The sequence below is a fragment of the Bison bison genome, unplaced genomic scaffold (genome assembly GCF_000754665.1).
Source record: "Bison bison bison isolate TAMUID 2011002044 unplaced genomic scaffold, Bison_UMD1.0 scf7180017864376, whole genome shotgun sequence".
NCBI classification, from domain to species: domain Eukaryota; kingdom Metazoa; phylum Chordata; class Mammalia; order Artiodactyla; family Bovidae; genus Bison; species Bison bison.
The window spans coordinates 15004203-15029172 of NW_011494948.1; the positions used below are offsets into that span (position 1 = coordinate 15004203).

Below are 24970 nucleotides of genomic sequence, written 5' to 3' on the forward strand. Positions count from 1 at the left end.
CAATATACAGCCTTGACGTACTCCTTTTCCTATTTGGAACCAGTCTGTTGTTCCATGTCCAGTTCTAACTGTTGCTTCTTGACCTGCATATAGGTTTCTCAAGAGGAAGGTCAGGTGGTCTGGGATTCCCATCTCTTGAAGAATTTTCCACAGTTTATTGTGATCCACACAGTCAAAGCCTTTGGCATAGTCAATAAAGCAGAAGTAGATGTTTTTCTGGAACTCTTGCTTTTTCCATGATCCAGTGGATGTTGGCAATTTGATCTCTGGTTCCTCTGCCTTTTCTAAAACCCGCTTGAACATCTGGAAGCTCACGGTTCACATATTGCTGAAGCCTGGCTTGGAGAATTTTGAGCATTACTTTACTAGAGTGTGAGATGAGTGGAATTGTGTGGTAGTTTGAGCATTCTTTGGCATTGCCTTTCCTTGGGATTGGAATGAAAACTGACCTTTTCCAGTCCTGTGACCACTGCTGAGTTTTCCAAATTTGCTGGCATATTGAGTGCAGCACTTTCACAGCATCGTCTTTCAGGATTTGAAATAGCTCAACTGGAATTCCATCACCTCCACTAGCTTTGTTCATACTGATGTTTTCTAAGGCCCACTTGACTTCACATTCCAGGATGTCTGTCTCTAGGTGAGTGATCACACCATCGTGAGTACCTTGGTCATGAAGATCTTTTTTGTACAGTTCTTCTGTATATTCTTGTGAATGTGAAGATCGACATTGTAGGAATCAGGGAACTAAAATGGACTGGAATGGGTGAATTTAACTCATGACCATTATATCTACTACTGCAGGCAGGAATCCCTTAGAAGAAATGCAGTAGCCATCATGGTCAACAAAAGAGTCTGAAATGCAGTACTTGGATGTAATCTCAAAAACGACAGAATGATCTCTGTTCGTTTCCAAGGCAAACCATTCAATATCACAGTAATCCAAGTCTATCCCACAGCCAGTAACACTGAAGAAGCTGATTTGTCTTATCATACTCCAAATATGTGTGTGTGTTTGTACATATTTATGCAAATACAAATATATAGTCCCTATGCTTCTCTTTAAAATAATCTCAGCATTTCAGGCGCACTGTATGTATCTTGTATTTTTCTGTGTGAGGTCTTTCCATATCAGAAAAGATAAAGCTTCCTCATATGTTTTTATAATGGCATTTATTTTCAGATAAAAGTGATCTTCATTCTTAAGCATATACTTGAAATAACTGAACAGCTATGTCCTCACAAAAACTTTTACAGTAATATTCATAGCAACATTATTTGTCATAGCCAAAAAGTGGGAAAAAACCCAATGTCCATTAATTGATGAATGGATAAACAAAATATATACCCATACAGTGGGATATTATTTGATAATGAAAAGAAACGAAGCATTGATAGATACCAGTCAACCAGAACATGGATGAACCTTGAAAAAGTTTTATTTTATGTGAAATAAAAGAAGCTAGTTACTAAAGACCACATATTCTGTGGTTCCTATTATATGAAATAGCCAAAATAAAAGATTAATGGTTGCCAGGGCTTGGGGATCAGAGGGAATAAAGAAGGACTTTTAATGGACATTGGAGAAGGAAATGGCAACTCACTCCAGTATTCTTGTCTGGAGAATCCGATGGACAGAGGAGCCTGATGGCTACAGTCCATGGGGTCACAGGCAGACATGACTTAGTGACTTACACTTTAATGGGCATGGAGTTTCCTTTTGGGGTGAAGAAAAATGTTCTAAATTTAGCTGGTGATGATGGTTATACAACTTTATGAATTACTAGAATCCTCTGAGTTATTAACTTTAAAAGCCTGGATTTAATGATATGTGAATTATATCTCAATAAAGCTATTATTAAAAAGTTTTGTAAGGCTTAACTTTTACTTCTCATCCTTTCAGTTGTTACCCTTATCCATGTAAGTGAGTCTCTAATAATTGGACAGTGATACTCTAGAGATTTCTAATTTGTCTCGTTACACTCTAAATGAATTATTTTTTGAGCAGGCAATATCTAATTCCTCTTTAGTGTCTGTGGCTTCTTCTGGGGTGTTTGGGCACACCGCTCACAATGGCAGAATTCTATCCAGTCTCTGACCCTTACTGTACCACTTGACTTCCACAAGGAGCCGTTGCTCAGATTGACTTAAGCATAACGTCTTCTTTGGGTATCATTTCAATTTAGAGCTGTCAGGCTGCTGCTTCTTGCAGGAGTTATCCACAAACTATTAATGAATTTCCAGACTCCAGCTGAACCAGCTCTGTTCCTATCAACATACTATTACAAAAATGAATTGTCCTCAGTCCAAATCTGCCATCTGCCCCAAGTTGCCTCTTACTGGGGCTTGGGGATGGGCAAATACAGTGTTGTTGCTGTTGTTTTTTCTATATCCGTTCTCACTGGTAAATACCTCTTACATAGTAATGGCTTTTTCCAAACTCTGTTGCCTCTGGATTTTGTATATTGACCCCGCCCCCCTTTTTTTTCTCTGCCTTGCTTGCTCACTCAGTTGTGTCCAAGTCTTTGCGGCCCCATGGACTGTAGCCCACCAAGCTCTTCTGCCCATGGAATTTTCCAGGCAAGAACACTGGAATGGGTTGTCATTTCCTACTCCAGGAAATCTTCCCAACCCAGGGATTGAACCTGTGTCTGTTGCATTTCCTGCATTGGCAGGCAGGTTCTTTACCACTAGCACTGCCTGGGAAGCCCCAACAGGGAGCGAATGGTAAACATGAGGAAATTTTTTAATAAAACTGTTCTAGGGTTTCCATCTGGCAACTCTTTTCTTTTTGTGTAATCCTGTTAGCTCAGATATATGCAGAGAGGTTTGGGTCAGGGACTGAAAATTTTGTATTCATTTTGTTGAAAGGATCGATTTCTTCTATTTCTTGAAATATAAAGAATGAATGAATGTCAGAAATATATTTCTGACAGATTTATCTCATTTATTCGTACTTTTTTGTGTGTTTATTTTTCAGCTCTCCTACAAGCTTGCGTTCCCCATAACCAGCATGTATGGTTCAATATTTACAGCCTGGAGGATCCTTGAAGTAATGAGAGAAGAGTCTGCGGCAAGTGACTGGTTGGCTTCCGTGGAGTCATTGCTCCCTATAACCACAGTGATCCCTGCTCATGTTTTTCTTCTGCTGGCTTACCTCCTTGTTGAAGATAAGGGACGAAATCTTCACCAGATACTGAAGGTCACTACAGAATTAGCCCAAGCCGATTCCTCTCAGGTAAAGCAAGAAAATAATAGAACAGTAATGAGGGAAAAGCTTGATGTTGGAATCGAAGATTATTCTTTCTTTGTGGATGATTTTTATCAGTTTTAAAGTACAGGCTTCTTTTTTCTTTGCTATCTTTATTTTTCCAATTTTTTCCCCTCCTTCCTCTGAGTTGATGTATATTTAATGAGGCGAATATTTTCTTTAATGAAAGCACTTCAAGTGAGAATCTACACAGGATGCTAATCTGCTGTTTTTGTTATTGGTGGATTTGCTAATTTTTTTTAACATTTTCATTAACTCTTGCACCCTATTCCAAGATGCATGGCCCTTGGTTCTAATATCAATCTTTTAAGGTGGAAAAATTAATTAATTCAGAATAAATGTGCCTATATAATAGGCATTAATCTCTTTTTAACTTCTTGGAATTTAATCGTATTTTTATTCAGTCATTTAATAAGCAAAAAAAATACTGGGTCCTTGCTATATATAGTACTGATCAACATGCTGGGATGTGAAGACAAGTCATTTTTTCTATCTGTACAGTTCTTGGAGTATAATAAAGATGTCAGACATTATTAATAAAGTCCCTCCTCCCCTTTTAATGAACCATATATTTAGCATAGGCATCTGTAGTTTTTTTCCGTTGGGTAGAGTGTCTAAAATGTATTTCCTGTGAAGGGAAGGATTTCATAACCAAGTCGGTATAGTGTTTTTATTATCTTCTTTATCTTAGTGCCTGTGCTTGTATTCCTTTTTAAGCACGGTATGGAAAAAGTCCATCTCTTTAAGGAAAGTTATATGTTCCTTTTGGAACACAATTTGATAGTAAAGGTGGGATAAGTGTGTTTCTTTAAGATGTGAAATTAGTGCATGGGGAATTCTTTTTTGTCCCCAACTTGTCGCACTAATTCCCTTTTGTCAAGTAAACAACTGCTGATATGTAACAGAAGTTTCCCCTCTGACTAGACCTTTTCTGGTCTGATTCTGCAAGTGGATCCATAATGTACTCAAAGCACCTTTCTCTTATGGTGTGTGAGTAATGCGAGTCATTTCAGTCTGCTTCCTACTTTCTCTCTCCCTTCACCTTCTGTAACAATCCTGGTTCTCCTGGGTGCTTTTTTCACTGTTGACACCTTGTTGGATGATCTCTTTAGGATAGTATATGCCTGGAGATCATCTGAGGAAGTCATTCAGTAGGTTACCTGACCTATGTTTGCCACTGGTGTAAAACATATGTCATATCAATATGTGTATTGATACTCAGGAAATACATTTAGTCTTTGAAGTTTTAGTGTGATCCAGTATTCTTATAAATATTTTTCATGTGTGCCATGAAATGGAAATGGTTAGGAAGCACTGGAGTGACCATCCAGGTTCATTTATTTATTCAATAAATGTCCTTTAAGAAGCAGTGCTATTAATATAAATTAAAGTAAATATAATGCTTCTGTTGATAATTTCTCAGAAGTTTTGAAAGAAATGAGAAAAAAAAAGTGTAATTTTGCTTGTTAGGGTGATTGGTGAGGTAAAATGTTTAAATATAGTTACCCAAATTCATGCAGCAGCAAAGGCAATGTAATTAATTAATAAGAATTTACAAGTGGAGTTAAAGTCTTTTGAAAAGTATAAAAGAAGACTAGAAGTGGGAGATCATGTTCTTTTCTTCACTTTTCATTATGAAGTAACCATATCGTATCATTTCTCTGGCCTTTAAATAGAAGGAAAAGCAGCCAAAAGGATAAGAATGAGTATTTTGAAAGAGCATGGGTGTACCTAAGGCTGATTGTTGTTGATATATGACAGAAAACCACAAATACTGTAAAGCAATTACCCTTCAATTAAAAAAACAACCCCCCCTCACACACAAAAAGAATGAAAAAGAAAAAGCAAGTTCTCTAATTGTGAATAACTCCTTAAACTAGATTCAAATAGATGCATTAAGGGTCACGATCTCTTATTGGAGGAGTATTTTCTATTTCTTTCGTCAAGTTGACATGACTACATGACATGTATTCTTATTTCATGTGTGTTTGACCTTTCTTACTTTATAAAAAGATAGTGTTGTATTTTAGCAATCATTGGCTCAAATTCATGGGGGAGTAGATAAATACTAAAGAAAAGTCTTAGCCTACTAGTAAGCAGATGCTAAGTTAATAGGTAGGTAAAAGTAGGAATTTAAAGGCTATCTTCTACCTCTATATGGGCTTTCTTGGTGGCTCAGATGGTAGAGAATCTGCCTGCAATGCAGGAGACCTGGATTTGAGCTCTTGGTCAGGAGCTCCCCTGGAGAAAGGATAACCTCTATGTAGAGTTTACTGGCATACTGGCATGCAGTATGCTTATCTAAGTATTGTGTTTGTGTAACACCATAATTTATTGTAGGAATCCTACTGTAAAATCTTGTGAAAGAAAATCTTTGAAAAGTTTGAAAGATATGCCAGGTTTGAAGTATGTTTGGTATGATGGTTATTATTTATTATAAGAGACTAATAGAAATTATTTTTGATAGTACTTATCAATGGAAATTATCAATATCAACTAATAATTTTAGAGTTAATAATGATGAGAAAATATATCTTTTTAAAAGTGTAATTTTTTAAACTTAGATTTATTAAGGAAAAATTTACATACATTAAATTCACTTTTTAAAATTACAGTTTGGTGAGTTCTGACAGTTATACACAATCACATAATCACCACCATAATCAAATAGAACATTTCTTTTTGAATCAGTCCAAAAAGTTATTTGTTTTATGCATGGGTATTCAATGATTTCAGCAGCATTTGTTGAAAAGACTATCTTTTTTTCCATTGAGTTACCTTTTGTTGAAAATCAAGTGTTCACATCTTTGTTGAAAATCAAGTGTTCATTTAATATCATATCTGGATTGTCTCACTTTTGGTAATGTTAAGAGTGATCAGTGCATTCACATTCTATAAGCCTGATTCTCATAGTTCCTTATTAATTAGTCACCTAATGATTTTATTTTATTTTTAAATTAATTTATTTTAATTGGAAGATAATTACTTTACAATATTGTGATGGTTTTTACCATATATCAACATGAGTCAGCCACAGGTGCACATGTGTCCCCCCATCCTGAACCCCCTTCCCACATCCCTCCCCACCCCATCTCTCTGGATTGTCCCAGAGCACGGGCTTTGAGTTCCCTGCTTCATGCATCGAACTTGCACTGGTCATCTATAAAAAAGTGATTATTATTCTTATCATGCACATTGATGGATCGCCTTCCCCCCTGAGTTTTCATCCTCCATCCCTCCTCACCTGGTTCCCCTGTGGCATGCATTTTCCATTGGGTTTAATACATTTAGGGCTGTGGAAGTCTAATGGAGCTAGATGGTCTGAAGGAAACTTGGCCTTTTGAGTACCATTTTAGTTAACTAGATACAGATGATGGTGTTAAAATAACTAGATAGTTACTCGAGGCCACGGCAATAAATCAACACTTGAAAAAAAGAGTAAGAAATGTTTTCCCCCCATGTCTAGAAATGCTGTCAGCAGTTACTAATAATCCGTATAGTTCTCTTACCCAGACATCATGAGACTTAATGTGCAGAAGATATAAGCTCAGGCCAGGTGGTGCTCAGTAAAAATTAAGTGCCTTTTATATTCTTGGAAGGAATATCTTAGAGTGTTCTGGGGAAAGATCCAAGAATAAGCATTCTGTGTGAATTCCCATGAAGGTCTTGAAAGTTTTAAACACATTGATTTAGTTTAAAGGAAGATTTTCATATCATAGCCTGTGCTTATAATATATGGGAATGCCATCTAATTCCTAAATTAGTGTTTTTTCTGGAAATTGCAGTTGATAGATTCATGTACTTTTTGGTTATGTTTCTGTAACAGTTCCTGCCTTTCTGGTACTGTGAGTAATTTTGTTTCGCCACAATTTGATGTAAATCATTCAGTCTGCCCTAAGAGATGCCTGAATGACAATTGAAACATATGGCTTCATGGCTCATAAACAGTAATGTCCAGTTGGCCTTATTCTTTCTTCTTCAGAAAGCTATTTCCTGCCTCTGTGATTTGTCCAGATCTGGTCATATCTAGTTTGAAATCAGTGGTGTGAATATAAACACAATCTCTAATCAAGAGATGATGTGGACCCTAGGCCTAAATGGGGACATTTTATGAACTTTAATTTTATAGTATTTAAAAAAAATTTATTGGGGTATAGTTGATTTACAATATTATGTTTCAGTGTAGATCAAAATGAATCTTTTATATATATCCACTCTTTGTTAGATTTTTTTTTAGGAAAATACGCCTTAGGGAGTATTCAGTAGAGTTTCCTGTGCTATACAGTAGGTCCTTATTATTAGTTATCTACTTTATATATAGTAATGTGCATATGCCAATTCCAATCTTCCAATTTATCATCCTACTTCTTCTATGGGCTTCCCTGGTGGCTCTGATCGTAAAGAATCCACCTGCAATGCAGGAGACCTGAGTTCGATCCCTGGGTTGGGACGATCCCCTGGAGGAGGGCATGGCAACACACTCGAGTATTCTTGCCTGGAGAATCCCCATGGACAGAGGAGCCTGGCAGGCTACAGTCCATGGGATCGCAAGGAGTCAGACACAACTGAGTGACTAAGCACAGCACCCTTACCCCCAGTAAACATGTTTATTTTCTACATCTGTAACTCTGTTTCTGTTTTGTAGATGAGTTCATTTGTATCCTTTTTTTTTTTTTAATTTCACATATAAGCAGTATCTTGTGATATTTTTCTTTCTCTGTCTGACTTGCTTCATTCAATATGACAGTCTCTAGGTCCATACATCGGAGAAGGCAATGGCAACCCACTCCGATACTCTTGCCTGGTGAATCCCATGGACGGGGGAGCCTGGTGGGCTGCCGTCCATGGGGTCGCACAGAGTCGGACACGACTGAGCGATTAGCAGCACCAGCAGGTCCATACATGTTACTGCAAATGAAGTATTTCATTCTTTTTTTTTTTTTTTGCAGCTGACTATATTCCATTGTATATATGAACCACATCTTCTTTATCTGTTCTTCTGTTGATGGACATTAAAGTCACTCCTATGTCCTCTATATTGTAAATGGTACTGCAGTGAATATTAGGGTGCATGCATCTTTTAAAAATTGTTTATTTTATTTTTTTAACTACACTGACTAGGACTCCAGTACAGTCTCAAATAGAATTGATAATAGCACATTTTTTAAATTGCTTGTCTTATTATAGATTATTTCAATAAGTGTGTTGATCATAATATTTTTTTAGAGTATAATTACAGTGTTACGTTGGTTTCTGCCATACAACAACGTGAATCAGTCATAACTATATACATAAATATCCCCTCCCTCTTGAGCCTCCCTCCAAGCCCCGCCCCATCCCATCCTGCCCCTCTAGGTTGTCACAGAGGGCCAGGTTGGGCTCCCTGTGTTATATAGCAGCTTTCCACTAGCTTCATGTCCTGACTATTGTAAATAGTGCTGCAGCGAACATTGGGATAATATGTCGTTTTGAATTGTGGTTTCCTCAGGGAATATGCCCAGTAGTGGGATTGCTGGATCATATGGTAGCTCTATTTTTAGTTTTTTAAGGAGCCTCCATACTGCTCTGCATAGTGGCTGTACCAGTTTACATTTTCACCAAACGATGGGCGGCTTCCTTTTCTCCACACCCTCTCCAACACTTATTTCTTTGTAGATTTTTGATGATGGCTGTTCTGACCAGTGATCTGTACTGTGTGCCTCTTAATCATACTTGATGGAGGGTGGGATGACTTGAGAGAATAGCATTGAAACATGTACGTTACCATATGTAAACTAGATGGCCAGTGCAAGTTTGATGCTTGAAGCTGGGCTCCCAAAGCTGGCCCTCTTGGAGAAACCAGAGGGATAGGGTGGGGAGAGAGGTGAGAGGGGGTTTCAGACCTTTTCTTCCTCTCTTCCTAACTCTCCTTCCCATTTTGAATTTTATGTTTATTTTTTGGCCAACTCTGACTGACGTTGATTTCCAGTAATACCCACCCATATTCCTTCTGGCAGCTTCAAATAAACTTCTCTCTCTCTCTGTCTGCCTGGGGTTCACCCTCACCCCCAATTTCTCACAATGCTTCTCTGGCCCCTTGAGAAGAAAGGGATATTGCTCACCTCTTAAAACCTTCTCTAATATCTATTAGCTTAGTTAAATTGTATTAACTGTATCATTGGCTAATTAGTATAATATTTGTTATAATTATGTAGTGATATATGAAATATATAATAATTATTACATTAGTTATATTATTGACTATACAGTACAATACAGCTTCCCTGTAACTATTGGAATTGAGATTTCTCTACCCAAAGCATTACATCCTAAAGAATAATAGAAGTGTTGGAAGAAGCTACTTTTTACATAGATGTGTGATTCAACAAAAGCCTCCTATAGGTTATTAGATACTCAATAGTATGTCTTAATAAATAGATGTAAGAGAACACCTGACAATAGATTATATTCTCTTTTGGAATCCAGGCTGCTTGCTAGCAGTTTTAAAACATGAGAAAATGTGTTTTCTTTCTATGTTTCTACTTATATTGTTAAGCATTTATGGCAAGACTAAATACTTAGACATCTGAATGGAGCATTAATCATGAAGATGAATAACTTTTAGATAGGCTGAGATGGTTTAAAGTAAAATCGTACAGTAGCTTAGTGTTTCACCTTCAGTGGAAGAACTCCAACTGCTACCTGTAGGGCATAATAATTTCTTCTTAACTTGTTTATAAAATGAAATATGCCAAAGAAGAAAAATTTATAAACTTTGGCTTTAGAGAACCAAAGATCTCCTCCTTACCTTCCTTCACTGAGGAACTTAACAAATTTTTTGTGAAACCCAATGCCTCTCAAACCCTTGGTACTTGTATGCTTTTCTCTTGTTTGTAAGTGGGGATAGAGTTGTGTTTTTTTGGTTGGTTTGTTTCTTTCTTATTTTGGTTTTGCTTGCATTTACAACTCTGAGGACTTTTGCTTTCTTTTTACCTTTTGATTGTTAAGTCTAAAGGTCTTGGTGAAACAATTACAACCTTTGATAATTTTATTTTATCCTTTGTAATGTTTTCAGGGCTTTTTTTGTTGTTGTTTTGACAGCGTACCCATGCTTGAGCCATTTAAATCACTTATGAGGGCAGGTTCATGGCCCAGGACGTGCTGGTCTTTTAGAAGTCATAGATTATCAAATAGTAAAAAGTTGACTTTCAGGGCAGAATCCTGTGATGGTTCTACTCTGGGTCACTAGCCATATTTTAACATGGAAAATGAATAGGAAATGTGTGAAATTTAATGGTCTGTAAGTTACTGCTGTGAGAAAAGGAGAAAATATATTCTATAAAGGAACTTGCACAAAGAGTCTTTGGACACATTGCATTCTGTTCTGTTGTCACCGAGTTCTATGAATTGCTGCCCCCCCTGAAGTCAGCCTGCTTCCTGTGTTCTTCACACCAGCAAAAAGAAACCAGAGTGTACAGTACTTTTAATAAAGAGCTTTCCAGATAAGAAATGCTGTACTACTATTCCCTTGTAGCCTTGGTATCGATTATGCCTAGAGCAAAATTGGGATGAGCCTGTCAGCATGAGACAATTAGACAAAGAGAAACACAGATGAAAATACAAGCTCAAGTATCTACTCCATCCTGTGGCAATATGTTTATTTATTCTTTATAAACCCCACATAGATATCTGTAGAATGAAATGTTTTTAACTGGCATTTAAATTTTTAAATATTTTTCAGTTTTTTTTTGCATGAAGCCTAGAGTTTATACTCAGGAAAGCAGTCCTGTGTCAATTTCTTACCTTTCCTGAGTTCCTGAGTGCTCATAGTAGGCTGAGTGTCTTCTAAGAAGACTACGGAGTATGAATTGCTTAAAATTCTCACTGATAGAATTGTTGTGATTTTTCAGTTTGACCCTATGTCACTGTGACACTCACTGGCTTACTAATAGACTGAAACAAAGGCCATTTGTCTTGTTGTGTCACTGAACAGTGAGTAACAGAAAGGATGTGGGTGGAATTTGATGAACATGGGGCCTAGAACTGCATTTGTAACAGCAGAGTCTGTTTGCTCCGAGTTGACTATTAGTTAGCAGTAGCTTTGTATTCTGCTTTAAACCTGCTTGGAATGGGCTTCTGGTGTTGGCGAAGGACTCAGGGTAGCAGATTTTGTGGTAACTTTGAATTTCATAACAAACATGCGGAATTCTTCTAAAGGGGGAAATACATGAAGCCCACCACTGCCAGAATATATTTTTTCCTATTTAGTCAGAGCGCAGGGGGAAGAAGAAGGTATTGGTCTCCTGCCTACTTGTATTGTGACCAGACACCTCAGGGTGAAGCTGTCAGGAGGCATCTCCTACCATTTATTCTTCGGCCTTTCAGTAGTCAGCCCTTCATGTGCCTACTGGCCATCTGTATGACTTCTTTAGAGAAATGACCTTTTAGTGAACAAAAATGTAAGTTGTTGTATTTCCTTTATTTTGAAAACTAACTTTTACAAAATGTTGAGAAAAATCACACCTTAACTTTTAAGTTTGAAGTATTTAAAAGGTTTAATAAGATATGCTGTTCATTTAAGAGCTTGAAAGGGCATTAAAGAATCATTTAGTAAGTAGTCATGAAGAAGCTCTTTGGGGCACACACTTTAATTGGAACTTGGGATACAAAGATAATTATTGGTGGATTCACAGTACATAGGGAAGATGGACAGTATACAGTTAGAATATTCTGTGATACATGCTATGATGCAGAGAAGCCTACAGTGTTGTAAAGGCCCAGAAAGCAGTGGCTAAGTCATAATAGGATACCTGAAATAGGTGATTCATGAGCTGTTGCTGAACAAGTCCAAGTTAAACAAACATCTTTGAAATTATAGAGTCTTATTGCCTGTTTCTATTACAAATGAAGTGCTACTTTTTATATACGACACTTATGTGATCCTTTTTGAGTGCTCCTGTTGGGCAAAAGGTGGGAATAAATAAGTTTTTGGAGGTACTGGAGTTTTTTATGTGGTGAACCATAGGTTCATTAGCAGTACCTTTCTACTTTAGATTTAGTTTTCTTGTTGGGAAGTGAAAGAAAGCCGTTGATACTTCATCACAATCATAGCTACTCTCTGATAGCTGTAATTGAGATGATGGGCCATGATTTGCTGGGTTTAGTGGGAAGTTTACTTCAAAATTAGTAAAGTTAAACAACTATGTGAGCTCCGTCACTGGAAGTCTTGAGACTTAACGCTATTCCTTTGTCTTTTCAGCATACTGGGGTTCTACCGTACTAGTGACAGTTATGAGCTTTTCATAATAGACAATACAGTGGACATCTTGGCAAGTTTTTAGAGTAGTTGATATACTGAAATTGGACATTCTAAAGTCAGTTTACTTCAAATGGGTTAGAGTAGTTGATATACTGAAATTGGGCATTCTAAAGTCAGTGTACTTCAAATGGGTTAGATGTGGTTACATATTCAGTGGAGCCAGACAGACAGTTAAGAAGTGGGATCACTTCTACATGTCAGGCTCCTGGTGTATTGATTGGACTTTTGGAGGCCACGTGTCTTGCCACGCTAGTTTATGAACACTGTTGTGGTAGTGGATGACATCTGCATTCAAGAGAATTTGTGTATTTCTTTTCTCAATCTAAAGAAAGCCAACATACAAAAAAATATGTAACCTGAACTTGTCATATCACAAACAGCGTTAAAGATAAATAGGGACAAGTTAACCACCCTGAAATGTCCTATAGTTATCATCAAAGGAAATTTTCAATGAATCACAATTAGATTTGGAATTCATAAAAGGAATTCCTCAAGAGAACCTGTGCCTCCCTTGTTTTGCCTCCTAGTAACCTTGCCCAGTTGCTGGGTTTGACCCTTGTTTTGTTGCCTCATTGAATTAATACACAAATTAATATACAAATGTATTAGATGTATATGCCCACCATCCTAGAAACAATAAACTCTTTTCCAATATTTGCATGTGTTTTCCAGACTAATTGAGGAAACAGTGTGGAGTCCAGGGACAGGATTTAGGTTAGATTACGGTAAAATCTTATTAAATGAAATCCTATTAATTTAGTATTCAGGGTAATTTTATATAGGCTGAGTTAAAACATAAGCTGATGTTGATGTTGTTGTTTTTAGGCAGTTTGAGCTTGCTCATTTGCATTAGTACAATGAATGTGCCAGTTTAAAATGATCAAATTAGCTATTCATTAAGACCCATCAGCAGGGACTGGTACTTGGCAACACTTGGCTAATTAGTTTGTTAGAGTATATACGTGACAGTAATCGAATTTTATTTCCTTAACATTTTTCTCTAATCCAGTCTTGTCTACCTTCATTGTTTCTCTTAGTCTGAGTTATTAGTGATAATTATACTGGTGGCATTTTACGGTACTTATGTGTATTTAGTTGTCAAATTGTATTCAAGCTTTAATGGTGCAACTTGATCTGCATTAAGTGGAATTATCATGGAATTATCATTTAGCTTGAAATACTGTAGATATCTTGCTTTTATTAGGTCCCATTTTATTTATCAAGCATTTTCAAGCCACTGGTTTAATCATTCAACATGTATATATTACATACCCTCCACATGGCAAGTTCAGGTGATACTAAGATGAAAGGACATGGTCTTAGTTTCCAGGAATCATAGATCCCAGTCTGTTGCCAGAGGTATTAAAAATTACTTTTCAGTACAAGGTGGTGATTGCCATTGTGTAGGTAGATAAATGTCTCTGGAACATATAGGAAGAGGTCCATGGGTTTCCCTGATGTGGGGGACTGGAAAGGCGTTCTGGCAGGATGGGAGAGCATATGCAAAGACACAGATCTGTGGTAGGCGACAGTGGGCTAACAAGACTGCAAGTATTAACTGTACCATATTAAACTAGGATATATAGGGTGAGGAAAGTTGATCCTGCAGTGGTACTGGACAGTTATTTGGAAAGAAGATCCTGAAGAGCCTTGCAGTCAAGCTGGAGATGAGAATTTATCTAAAGTATTGAAATAATGAGACATAGAGGAGATAAAGTTATACAACAGAATGTTAGAATTTTCGGTAGGGACCTTGAGATACCAAAGTGAGTTTTAATACAGAATACCCTCTAGAATTTGAAGAGTAGTAGGAATAAAACTCAAGGCTGGAGTACTATTACAATTTTTAACCTGTTACTCATATCAAGGGTCTAGAAGTTAGGAAATGAAAGGTTAGGTGAAGAAAAGGGGGAGGATTCTTGACAAAAGTTGCTGGAGTCTGCTGAGTCCTACAAGGGCCAGCCCCTTATCTCAAGCCTGGTGACAGAGATTGCAATGAAACTCCATACCCCCCATCCAGCTTGACGTGGACCCCTTGCAGCTGGGGTGGGCAGACATTTGCGATGAGTGGATGTCTACCTCCCCACCCAAATCTAATGGAAAGTGATGGGCTGGCTGGCTGCTGGTACAGTGGAAACAAAAGAAAGAGTACCACCATGCAGGAATTGACTTGTGTGCCTAGAATTTATTCAAAGCAAAAGATATGTTAGTGTTTCCTATGGATAAAATGTGGGCAGCAGGGGCAAGGGAAGTATAGTGGAATTGTCTCAGCTCATTTTAGAGTTTGCTTAAGGGGCATATGGACTTCTCTGGTGGTTTAGCGGTAAAAGAATTCACCTGTAATGCAGAAGCCATAGGAGATGCGGGTTCGATCCCTGGGTTGGGAAGATCGCTTGGGGGAGGGCATGACAATCCACTCCAGTATTCTTGCCTAGAGAATCCCATGGATATAAGAGCCTGATGGGCTACAGTTCATAGGGTGGCAAAGAGTCAGACACGACCGAAGCAACTTAGCACTCATGGGACATACAGACCTCTGCTCAAAGAAGCAGAATTCCTAGATGGAGTGCAACAATCAAACTGGAAGAGAGCATCTTACCTGCGTCAAAAGTCTAAACAGAACTTAATCTTGCAGGTTTGGGCTGCTGATCATGGAGCAGTAGGAGAATCTTTTTGAGCAGGGGAGGTGTAAGGACACTCCTAGCCTTGTAGCAAAGGAGTTCTGATGCTAGTCCTCAGAGGAGGCTGCCCAGATCCAGAGATGGGAGGGGGAAGCCAAGAATATTAGCCTAAATTAAAGGTTAAGGAAACTCCTAAGAATTCCTCCAACTGTCACTATAGCCCTTTGCTACAGAGATTCTGGATTTAAGCTTCTCAGTCTCATCAGCAAGGCAGTAAGAAATGTATGGACATTCTTCGGTTTAGGCTTCTGTGGGCATTGAATGTGCTGAACCGTTGATTATCGTAGAGATTGCCAGATGGTTGGTTCATTTCACACCTTTTCCTCTGGTTTCTGATTTTAAATTTTTTGTGCTTTGCTGAGGTTTACAATGGAGTCTCAAAATTCACTTTATCTGAAGTTTTTCTTGGTAATGCATATTGTCTTTATAATTAACAGTGCATTGTTGAAATGTTGTGAAACATATAAGTAATTGCAATAACCGGTTATGCTCATTCTGTCCCTTTTCATGTTTTTTGCTTGTTTTTTGAGATATTAGTAGAATTTCATTTGGTCCACATAGAAAGGAGAAGCCTTATACACATTTCTGTTTCCTGGTGAATTCTTAGTACCTGACTTAGAGTGCTCACTGAGCAATTTGATGAGTTCTTAATTAGTTTTTGAAACCAGGGAAGGGTTCAGGCAATGGTCTGTAAGATTGCTGAAGAAAGTCAGGAATCCTTTTTAAAACAGTAGAAAAACGAAGAATCATGTGTGTATATATCAGGTCATCTTAAATCAAACCCTAGCTGAAGCTGTAATGACACATGCTGTTCATGAAAGACTTAATATAGTCCTTCTAATCAGATGAATTGTCTTGTTGTGCAAAAACTGTTATTACACTGTGTGGGAAACCAACCATGCTGCAGGGGGAAAAATTAAATCGCCTGACTGAGAGGTCACTTGTGAATAGTAACACAAGATCTATTACTGTTATTAGAGACTCTGGAGGACATTCACCCTTTTATGGTCTTTCAACTGCTGGAATGAAATATTTTAGTGGTAAACGACACCCTTCTGGGAGATCCTCCTAAAGATTCATTTTTTGGTGTTTGTATAAAAAAAAAAATGGAGGCAGGTGGAGGGGCCTCAGGGGGAAAAAATCACATTGTTCCTTTCAGATCACTTTTAAAATGTACTCATTTTGATTTGGTGTGATGACAGTTGCTTTTAAATGTTCCTTATTACACCATTCTTAATGTAAGTCTATTAGCCCCACAGTTTATCTTTTGTAACATGTCATGCACATTCTGTAATATTTTCCATAGGGAAATTCATGATAGCATACAAGCTCAGAGACTAGGATGTATGTGGTTTATGTCAAAATCTGGATTAAGCACTTTAAAATACATAAAATGAAAAGTCTATGGGATTATTTTGTTAATCTTTTTTAAAGTCTTTGTATATAAAACATTGTGTGAGTATATATTTTAGCTTTGTGTGGCAACCATGCTGAGCATTAATTTTAGGAAATATTTTTAGAAGTGAATGAATAGCTATTGATCTGAGTTGAAGCTTTTTAACACAGTTATTAAATTGGGAACCAGAGTACCTTTCCAATAGATTGCATTCATTATAAACTGTCAATCCATTTGTTATAGTTTGGTACCACTCTGGAATCTTCTGCCTTTTTGCTGTTTTGCTATATGGTTGCAAATAGTTTTTGTGAGGATGAGAAAGAAATAAGACTAACTATTAATAGCTTTGCAAATAATTTGGGTAGATTTTTTGTTAGTTTTGAAGTCAAAAAACTGACTTTTTTCTTCCCGTTATTTGACTGCAGTGTCATCTTTTCTTCTTCTGAAGCTTCGTTTATTGCCCCAAAGATATGGAACTATTAGAGTCTGTGAACAGGCATATAAATTCTGTTGGATTTCTCAGTGCCTGCTTTTGTTACAGATATTTTGTTGGGTTCATTAAAACATATCTGTTGAAATGGGGGTTGGTAAGAAGGAATAGAGGGAAGAGACTACATTGTCAGTAAGAATAATACATAGATACATGAGCTTTACCTGAAAATAAAAATAATTTTGTAAAATGGGAGATAAAAATGCTTTTTCAGGTTGCTAATGAGAGGCTTGACCTAGCTGCTGCTGCTGCTGCTGCTGCATCTTGGGGGATGATGAGAGATGCAAAATGCACTGTTGCTAGGCAACTCTCATGGCTGCCTTTGGAGCAGGTTCATATGTGCTAAGAGCTAATGAATCCTCATGTCTGCTCTTTGAAACTGTTCAAAAGCCAGTGAAGACATTCCCAGACATTTAACATTTACAAGTACCTGAACCATTCTTGCCATGCCATTTAACCATTAAAAATTAAGTTGACCATTTAGTGGGCATTGAATATTGCTTATTTTTTCAAGGTGGTCAAGATTTCTGCCCTAATAAGTACATTTTCAAAAAGGAGCTCAGTAAGGATGAATGTTTTGATCGAAGGCTCTTTTAAATTTGAATGCTTCCCCCCCAACAAAGTGATAAATTTGTTGGTACTGGCCTCTTTAAGCCTCATAGAAAGTTTTTAATTAACATTGTCTTCATGCCTTGCTCAGCCCAAGGCCATTATTTCTGAAGATGATAGGAATCTGGAATCCAGAATTAATTTTGTAGGTGACTTGTCTAAAACTCCCTGTCACCCTACCAGAAAATTCCTGGACAGTAGTCATAAGACTACTGTCCTAGAACATGAATTAAATTCATGTTAATTAAATTTAATTCATAGAACATGAATTAAAACCTGATAATGGATCAGATAATGAATCTTAGTATTTGTAAGATCCTATCCAATCTCTAACAATACCTGCCTCTAAGAAGTGTTATAATAGTTATGAGTTATGAAAAAACATTGTGAAGTGCCGTATAAATGCTGTGTTTTACAGTGAATTTCAAGGGATTGCCTGAATTTTTAAGAATTTTGTGTTACCAGTAATTATTCAGGCTTATTAATATTTTGATGTAGAATATTGGTAATCATAGTGAGATTTCTAGCCTATAACCACTTATATTTTGACTGAATTAACCTGTGTTTCTCTTAATGTCATAGCTCCTAGAATCATGTGATAGAAAGCACTCAATAAATATTTATTCCTTAAAGTTTTATTGACTATCTTGTATAGAATATATGTATTGTTTTGTTTCTTATAATATTGTAGATTCATTATAAACCTGCATATACTTGTGTTCTCTAATCTCTAAAATGAAAATAATAGAAGAACCCACTTCATTAAATTCTTCAGGTGGGTTAAATGAGATAATCCACTATATAATACCTGATTTATAGTCAGTGCTCAACAGAAGTTATATGTGATTAAAATTGTGGTCGATTTTTATAGCTTCTTTATTTTACAATTATTTATCTGCTGCCTTATGTTCTAGGTGCAGTGCTGGGCTATTTAGCAAGATAGACATGTTCCTTGCATATCTGAGACTTATTGTCATTCTTTATTCCCCAAGTACATGTAAAGAGGGACGTTAACTGTTTTAAGTGTTCTTGTGTGTGCACGTGTGTGTGTGTGTGTGTGTGTGTGTGTGTTTTAAACTGCATTTAGATGCATACAGGAAATAGAGAATAGCGCTGCTCAACAGAGGTATATGAGCCACATATACAGATTTAAATTTTCTGGTAGCTACGTTTTTTAAAAAGCAAAAATAAATAGGTGAAATTAAAATATTTTTTATTTACCTCAATATATCTGAAATATTATTTCAGTATATAATCAACATATTCATATACATCCTTGGTATGAAACTTTCCAAATCTGATGTGTACTTTACCCTTCAGCACATCTCAGTTCACACTCACTACCTTTAAGGGCTCCTTAGCCACATGTGGTTAGCAGCTACTGGATTGAATAATACACATGTACAGTAAAAAAAAACAAAAACAAAAACCTAGTGTTCATTTCTTTGATATAAGTATACCAAGGATTTAGAATACTCTTCTTATTGATCTTACTTGGCTAAAATAGCCTCACAGTCTCTGCAGTGGAATAGAAACCTGAAATGGTTAAGAACAATAATTCTTAAAATGGGCTTTTCAAAGAGGTACTAAGAGGGCAATAGAATGTCAGGCAGATCTTTTTGGGGTGGAAGTAGTCACTCTCAAACAGTATGTTAATTTTTCTTCCTCCTTAGGTCAGCCTTGAGTTTAATTCAGCTCTTATTTACTGAATATTTGCTGTATGTGTGGTCGTCAGTTCAGTTCAGTTCAGTCGCTCAGTCGTGTCCGACTCTTTGTGACCCCATGAATCACAGCACGCCAGGCCTCCCTGTCCATCACCAACTCCTGGAGTTCACTGAGACTCACGTCCATCGAGTCAGTGATGCCGTCCAGCCATCTCATCCTCTGTCTTCCCCTTCTCCTTCTGCCCCCAATCCCTCCCAGCATCAGAGTCTTTTCCAATGAGTCAACTCTTCACATGAGGTCTTGGGTAAATTCAAAAAGAATAGGAACAGAGTTGTTACCTATAAGGCGTTCACAGACTACGATAGGCAACAGTCTTGAGAATGAATAACTGTTACCCAAAATATACTGAGATAAAGGTGCTTACAAAGCTAGAGTGACAAACAGGGCCTAGGGTATTCTTTGCCTAGAAAAGGGCAAACAGTTACTCTGTTATCCTTTTAGACATTTTTCATGGTTGTGCGTGTGTGCTAAGTCGCTTCAGTCATGTCTGATTCTTTGTGATCCCATGGACTGCAGCATGCCAGTCTCCTCTGTCCATGGGATTCTCCAGGCAGGAATACTGGAGAGGATTTCCATGCCCTCCTCCAGGGGATCTTCCTGACTCAAGAGATTTTGTCTCTTGCATTGGCAGGTGGGTTCTTTACCACTAGTGCCACCTTGGAAGCCCCTGTTTTTCGTGGTTAGTACATGAGTAGTTGAACTATCATTTTGGTAAAGATTGAACACATATAAGGTTCAGTAAGCCAGAAGGACTAGATTGTCTTGAAAACTAAGTTGAGCAAGAAAGCAGGGGAGAAGCATAATCAGATTTTGTTCCCAGACGGGATCCATCTTCTTTGGGCAGAAAGTCTGCAGTGTGTCTCATTCCTCCACTGAGCCTTCGCTGGGTTCTAATGCTTCCACGTCTACTTCCTACTATTCTACGTACTAGTCCTATAGCTTCTGGTCATTTAATGCAAATTCAGTCCCATCACATACTGAAAGACTGCTGAAAAGAAATTTAGTAAAACAACATTACTATTTAAATTAAATTTATTAATATAAATAAAGTAAAAATATTTTACTGAAGTAATATTCTTGTAATATATAATCATAGTATGTATCCAGACAATATAGTAGTATGTCCAAGTAGTCATAAACAAATACATTTGTCTTAAGGTACTTTCTTTGCTCTGAACCACCCACAATATATTTGCATATATGAACACAAAGCCATTGTGTTATACTATATATTCCTTTGCAGTTTGTGTCTTTCTCTCATTAATACAATATAGTCACCTTTCTGTGCTAGTTTGTACAGATCTAATTTATGGTGTTTGAAGGTTGCTGATGTTCTACAGGGTATCAACAGTTTAATGTATGTCATTGTTTCTGTATTGGTAGATATTTAAGTTGTTCCTGTTTTTGTTGTTGTTGTTATTGCTGCCATTACAGACAATGTGGTAGCAAACATCTGAGGAATTCTTGGGCACTTCAGCCTTTTATGATAGCACTGTTCAACACAGAAATTTCTGCAGTGATGAAATTGTTCTGTAATCTGTTTTCCAATATGGTAGTCACTAGCCACTTGTGACTTTTGTGCACTTGAAATTTGGCTAATGTGACTAAAAGACCAGAGTTTTAATCTTATTTAATTTTCATTAATTTCAAAGTTAAGTAGATGTATGCGAAAAGTGGCTATTGCATTGGGCAGCCCAGTGCTAGAATTTCTCCTTTCCTCGGAAAAAAGCATGCGTGCATGCTAAGTCGCTTCAGTCATGTCCAACCCTTTACAACCCCATGGACTGTAGCCTGCCAGGCTTCTCTGTCCTTGGGATTCTCCAGGCAAGAATACTGAAGTGGTTGCCGTGCCCTTCTCCAGGGGATCTTCCTGACCCAAGAATTGACCCCTGTGTCTCACATCTCGCATTGGCAGGCGGATTCAACCACTAATTCAACTTGCCACCTGGGAAGCCCATACTATTCAGTATATTGCAATTCTCAAAGTTTGAATTGTTGTTTTCTTGTTCTTATATCTTCATTTCTGTCTATAGAAATTATTTTCTATGCTTTTAACCCTCAAAGTTAAGTTTGGCTTATTCAGTAAGTAATGATGGAAGTTTTAATTGTGAGTTCCTTGAATAAACGATAAACTACTTGAGAGCAGGGTCTGTCTTTCCTTAGCTCTGTTGCTAAAGCTTGACACAGCACCCAGTGTCTAGTTGTCCCTCAGATGTTTTTGACTGTTAGGTATATAACTCATGGGAGAATTTACTGTTGTTATTGATTGAGAAATACTCTAGAAGTTGCTGTTTTAAAAAATTCTACATAACATTTGTGTTTTCTTCAATGCTAGTTTCTTTTAAGGCAGAATATGAAATGCTTCTGGGTCAGGAGTCTCCAAGACTATGCTCTGGTTTGTTGATTTGCTTTAAGGACTCACAGGACTCATTATCTAGTTCCAAATACAACTATGATTTATTACAGCTAAAGGGTAAAAGCAAAATCAGCAAAGGAAAAGGTTCATTGGGTGAAGTCCAGAGGAAACTGGGCACAAGTTTCCAAAAATCCTCTCCTAGTGGAGTCGCACAGAATGTGCTTAATTCCTCCAGCATGGAATCATGACAGCACATGTGGAGTGTTGTCTAATATGGAAGAGCATTAGAGACTCTGCCCAAGGGTTTTATTGGGAGCTGGTCAGCTCAGGCATGAGCTTCCCTGGTGGCTCAGCTGGTTAAGAATTCACTTGCAATGAGAGAGACCTGGGTTCAATCCCTGGATGGGAAGATCCCCTGGAGAAGGGAATGGCTACCCACTCCGGTATTCTGGTCTGGACAATTCCGTGGACTGTGTAGTCCATGGGGTCACAAAGAGTCGGACACGACTGAGCGACTTTCACTCACTCGCTCAGCTTAGGCACAGCATTAGCACTGCAACTGTCTGTACAAACAGTTTAGGGACATTTGCATCAATAAAGAATGGTAGGAACCTTCCCAAAATCCACTTTCTGAGACTCTACCCAAAGCCTAACTTTGCAAGGTGGCTTTTTAAGGATGATATTCTCAAGCCTGCTATGTTAACTCTTTTCTGCACAGATATTTGCTTAAATTTTGATTAATTGAAGCTATGTTTTATATTTTAAATAGTAGGTCCTGGCAATTTCTCCTATTATTCTTCTTTTTAATATTTGAATATATAAATATATATACCTTAAACAACTTCTCAATAGATGGTTATTCTCTTATTGAGCACCTCTGGTTATGGAAAACTTACTGCCTTCTAAGGCATCCCACTCTATTCTCTAAAAATTTCTCTTAAAACTTCTTTTCCATATTAAACTCAAATATGCCTTTCAATTTGAACCTTGGAATTACATGAAAAACCTAGTTTGTCTTTTACATGTTAGCCCTTTAAATTTCATAGGTAACTATTGCCTGTCTTCAATTCTTCTATAGTACAGGAAAACAGAGTTTCCTGTTTCTCTTTGTCCTTTTTTCTTTGTGGTTATAACAACAAATTCTATTTATAGTATTTTTTCTGGCATATGTTTTCCATATTGTATGGTGTTTTAATAATATGAAATTTTGTTTTGTTTTGTTTTGCTTTTTTCTTTTAAGCTGATTTAGACATAATGTTGTATGTATATTGGGGGGAAATCTTGTCTCCTACATTTTATTGAATTTCTGATTTTTAAAAAAAAATACATTTATGTGATGAGACTCCTAGATTAGGAGATTTTTATTGTTTTATTTTTTTAAAATTTCAAGCATAATTAAGAATGGATGGATAGTATAATAAACCTGATTGATTCATCCCTTAGCCTCAGCAATTATCATTTCCTACCTGGGCTATGTCTTCGTACCCTCCACTCTCCAGTCCTCAGCTCAGAAATGTTATTTTGAAGTAAATCTCAGATTAGAGCTAAACTTCTTAAATAAAATTTGAAAATTTTCTTTTCAGAAACATTGTCATCACCTTTTACTCCCCCATAATTGTGTGAGAATGTTTGTCTCACTGTATCTTTACGTTACGTTTTAGAATTTTAAAATATTTCAAACTGCAGTATGTGAGGAAACTATCTTGTTTTCATTTTCAATTTTAAAAATTAGTAGTGAGATTTAAAGTTTTTACTCACTGCTTTTGTTTTTCTCTTTGAATTTTAGATATGTATGCGTTGCCCATTTTGGAGGGGGTGGATTCTTTATTTACTTAAGAATCTTTGTATTCTTTATTTAAAGTATCAAATCTTTGATTGAAAATTGTATGTATGTGTGTTTTCTTTTTTGTAACTATTAGTGAGTACTTTACTGTATGGCAGAGATTGGGTTAGTTTGACTGGGTGTAGAATTCTGCATTTGGAACCATTTTTCTTCAAAATCTTATTTGTTTTCTAGTTCTATAGCTTGCAGTGCTGCTATGAAGAAATCCAAAGTTATTCTGATTCCTGAAATCCTGAGTGTATGTTTATGTGAACCTAATGTTGGTTTTTGTTTTTCCTCTCTGGAAGCTTTTAGAATCTTCTCTTTGCCCTGGTACTCTGTAATTTCAATAAAGATGTGTATTGCTGTGAACCTTTTTTCATCTGTTGAACTGGTAATTGATGGCTTTTTTTAACGTGGAAATCAAGGCCCTTGAATTCTGGGGAATTTTCTTTATTATTTTGTCATTAATTTCTTTCCCTCTACTGATCTGCTCTTTCTTTCTGGAACTTCTCTTACTTGGACCCTTAATTCTGTACTGGTCTTACATTTTTCGGGGCTTCCCTGGTGGCTCAGAGGGTAGAGTATCTGCCTGCAATGTAGGAGACCTGGATTCGATCCCTAGGTCGGGAAGATCCCCTGGAGAAGGAAATGGCAACCCACTCCAGTATCCTTGCCTGGAGAATCCTTTGGACAGAGGAGCCTGGTAGACTACAGTCCACCGGGTCACAGAGAGTCAGACACGACTGAGTGACTTCACTTCACTTACAGTTTTCTTTTCTTTTCTTTCCCGGTTTTCTTCTCTATACACTTTTACTTCACTTTCAAGGTGATTCCTTAACATTATCTTTCACCTTTTTTTGTTGTGCTAACATGTATTTAAATTCAGATGCTCTTAATGTTTTCTAAATGTTCCTCTGGAATTTAGCCTCATAGTGAGATTTTTTTCCCTAGGGAGCATGTAAATATTCACTTAAATTTTCTTCTAGATTCTCTTATTACTTTTTGATATTTAATTCCTAAATCCATTTGGAATTTTTTTTCTTACATAGTAGTGTGTTAGGATTTCTCTTCTCCATTAACTAATCAGTTTTTCTAAAAACCATTCATGGATTAATCATTATCATCTTTTTTTACTTTCTGTTGGTTTGCACTGTTTCTATCATGGATGTGACTGTCAGTGTCTACTTACTAACATTCATCTTTCTAGTCTTATATTTTTCCTTGATGCAGAAGATTAGGCAGGATAGGAGTTTACTAAATCTGTTTTGTGTCATTCCTTAATGATACCCTGTCTACTCCAAGCAATTGAATGTCTTCTTATT

At 37.0% G+C, this 24970-nt stretch overlaps 1 protein-coding gene across 3 annotated transcripts in view; it reads left to right on the forward strand.

The window, feature by feature from the left end:
• Nucleotides 1-24970, forward strand: part of FOCAD (focadhesin) — a 295859-nt gene that overhangs the window by 101726 nt on the left and 169163 nt on the right. For all 3 annotated transcript variants that reach the window (XM_010857081.1, XM_010857080.1, XM_010857079.1), the window contains one exon: nt 2978-3235. In XM_010857081.1, coding sequence (XP_010855383.1) covers nt 2978-3235 — 258 coding nt within the window. The remainder of the gene's footprint in view (nt 1-2977; nt 3236-24970) is intronic.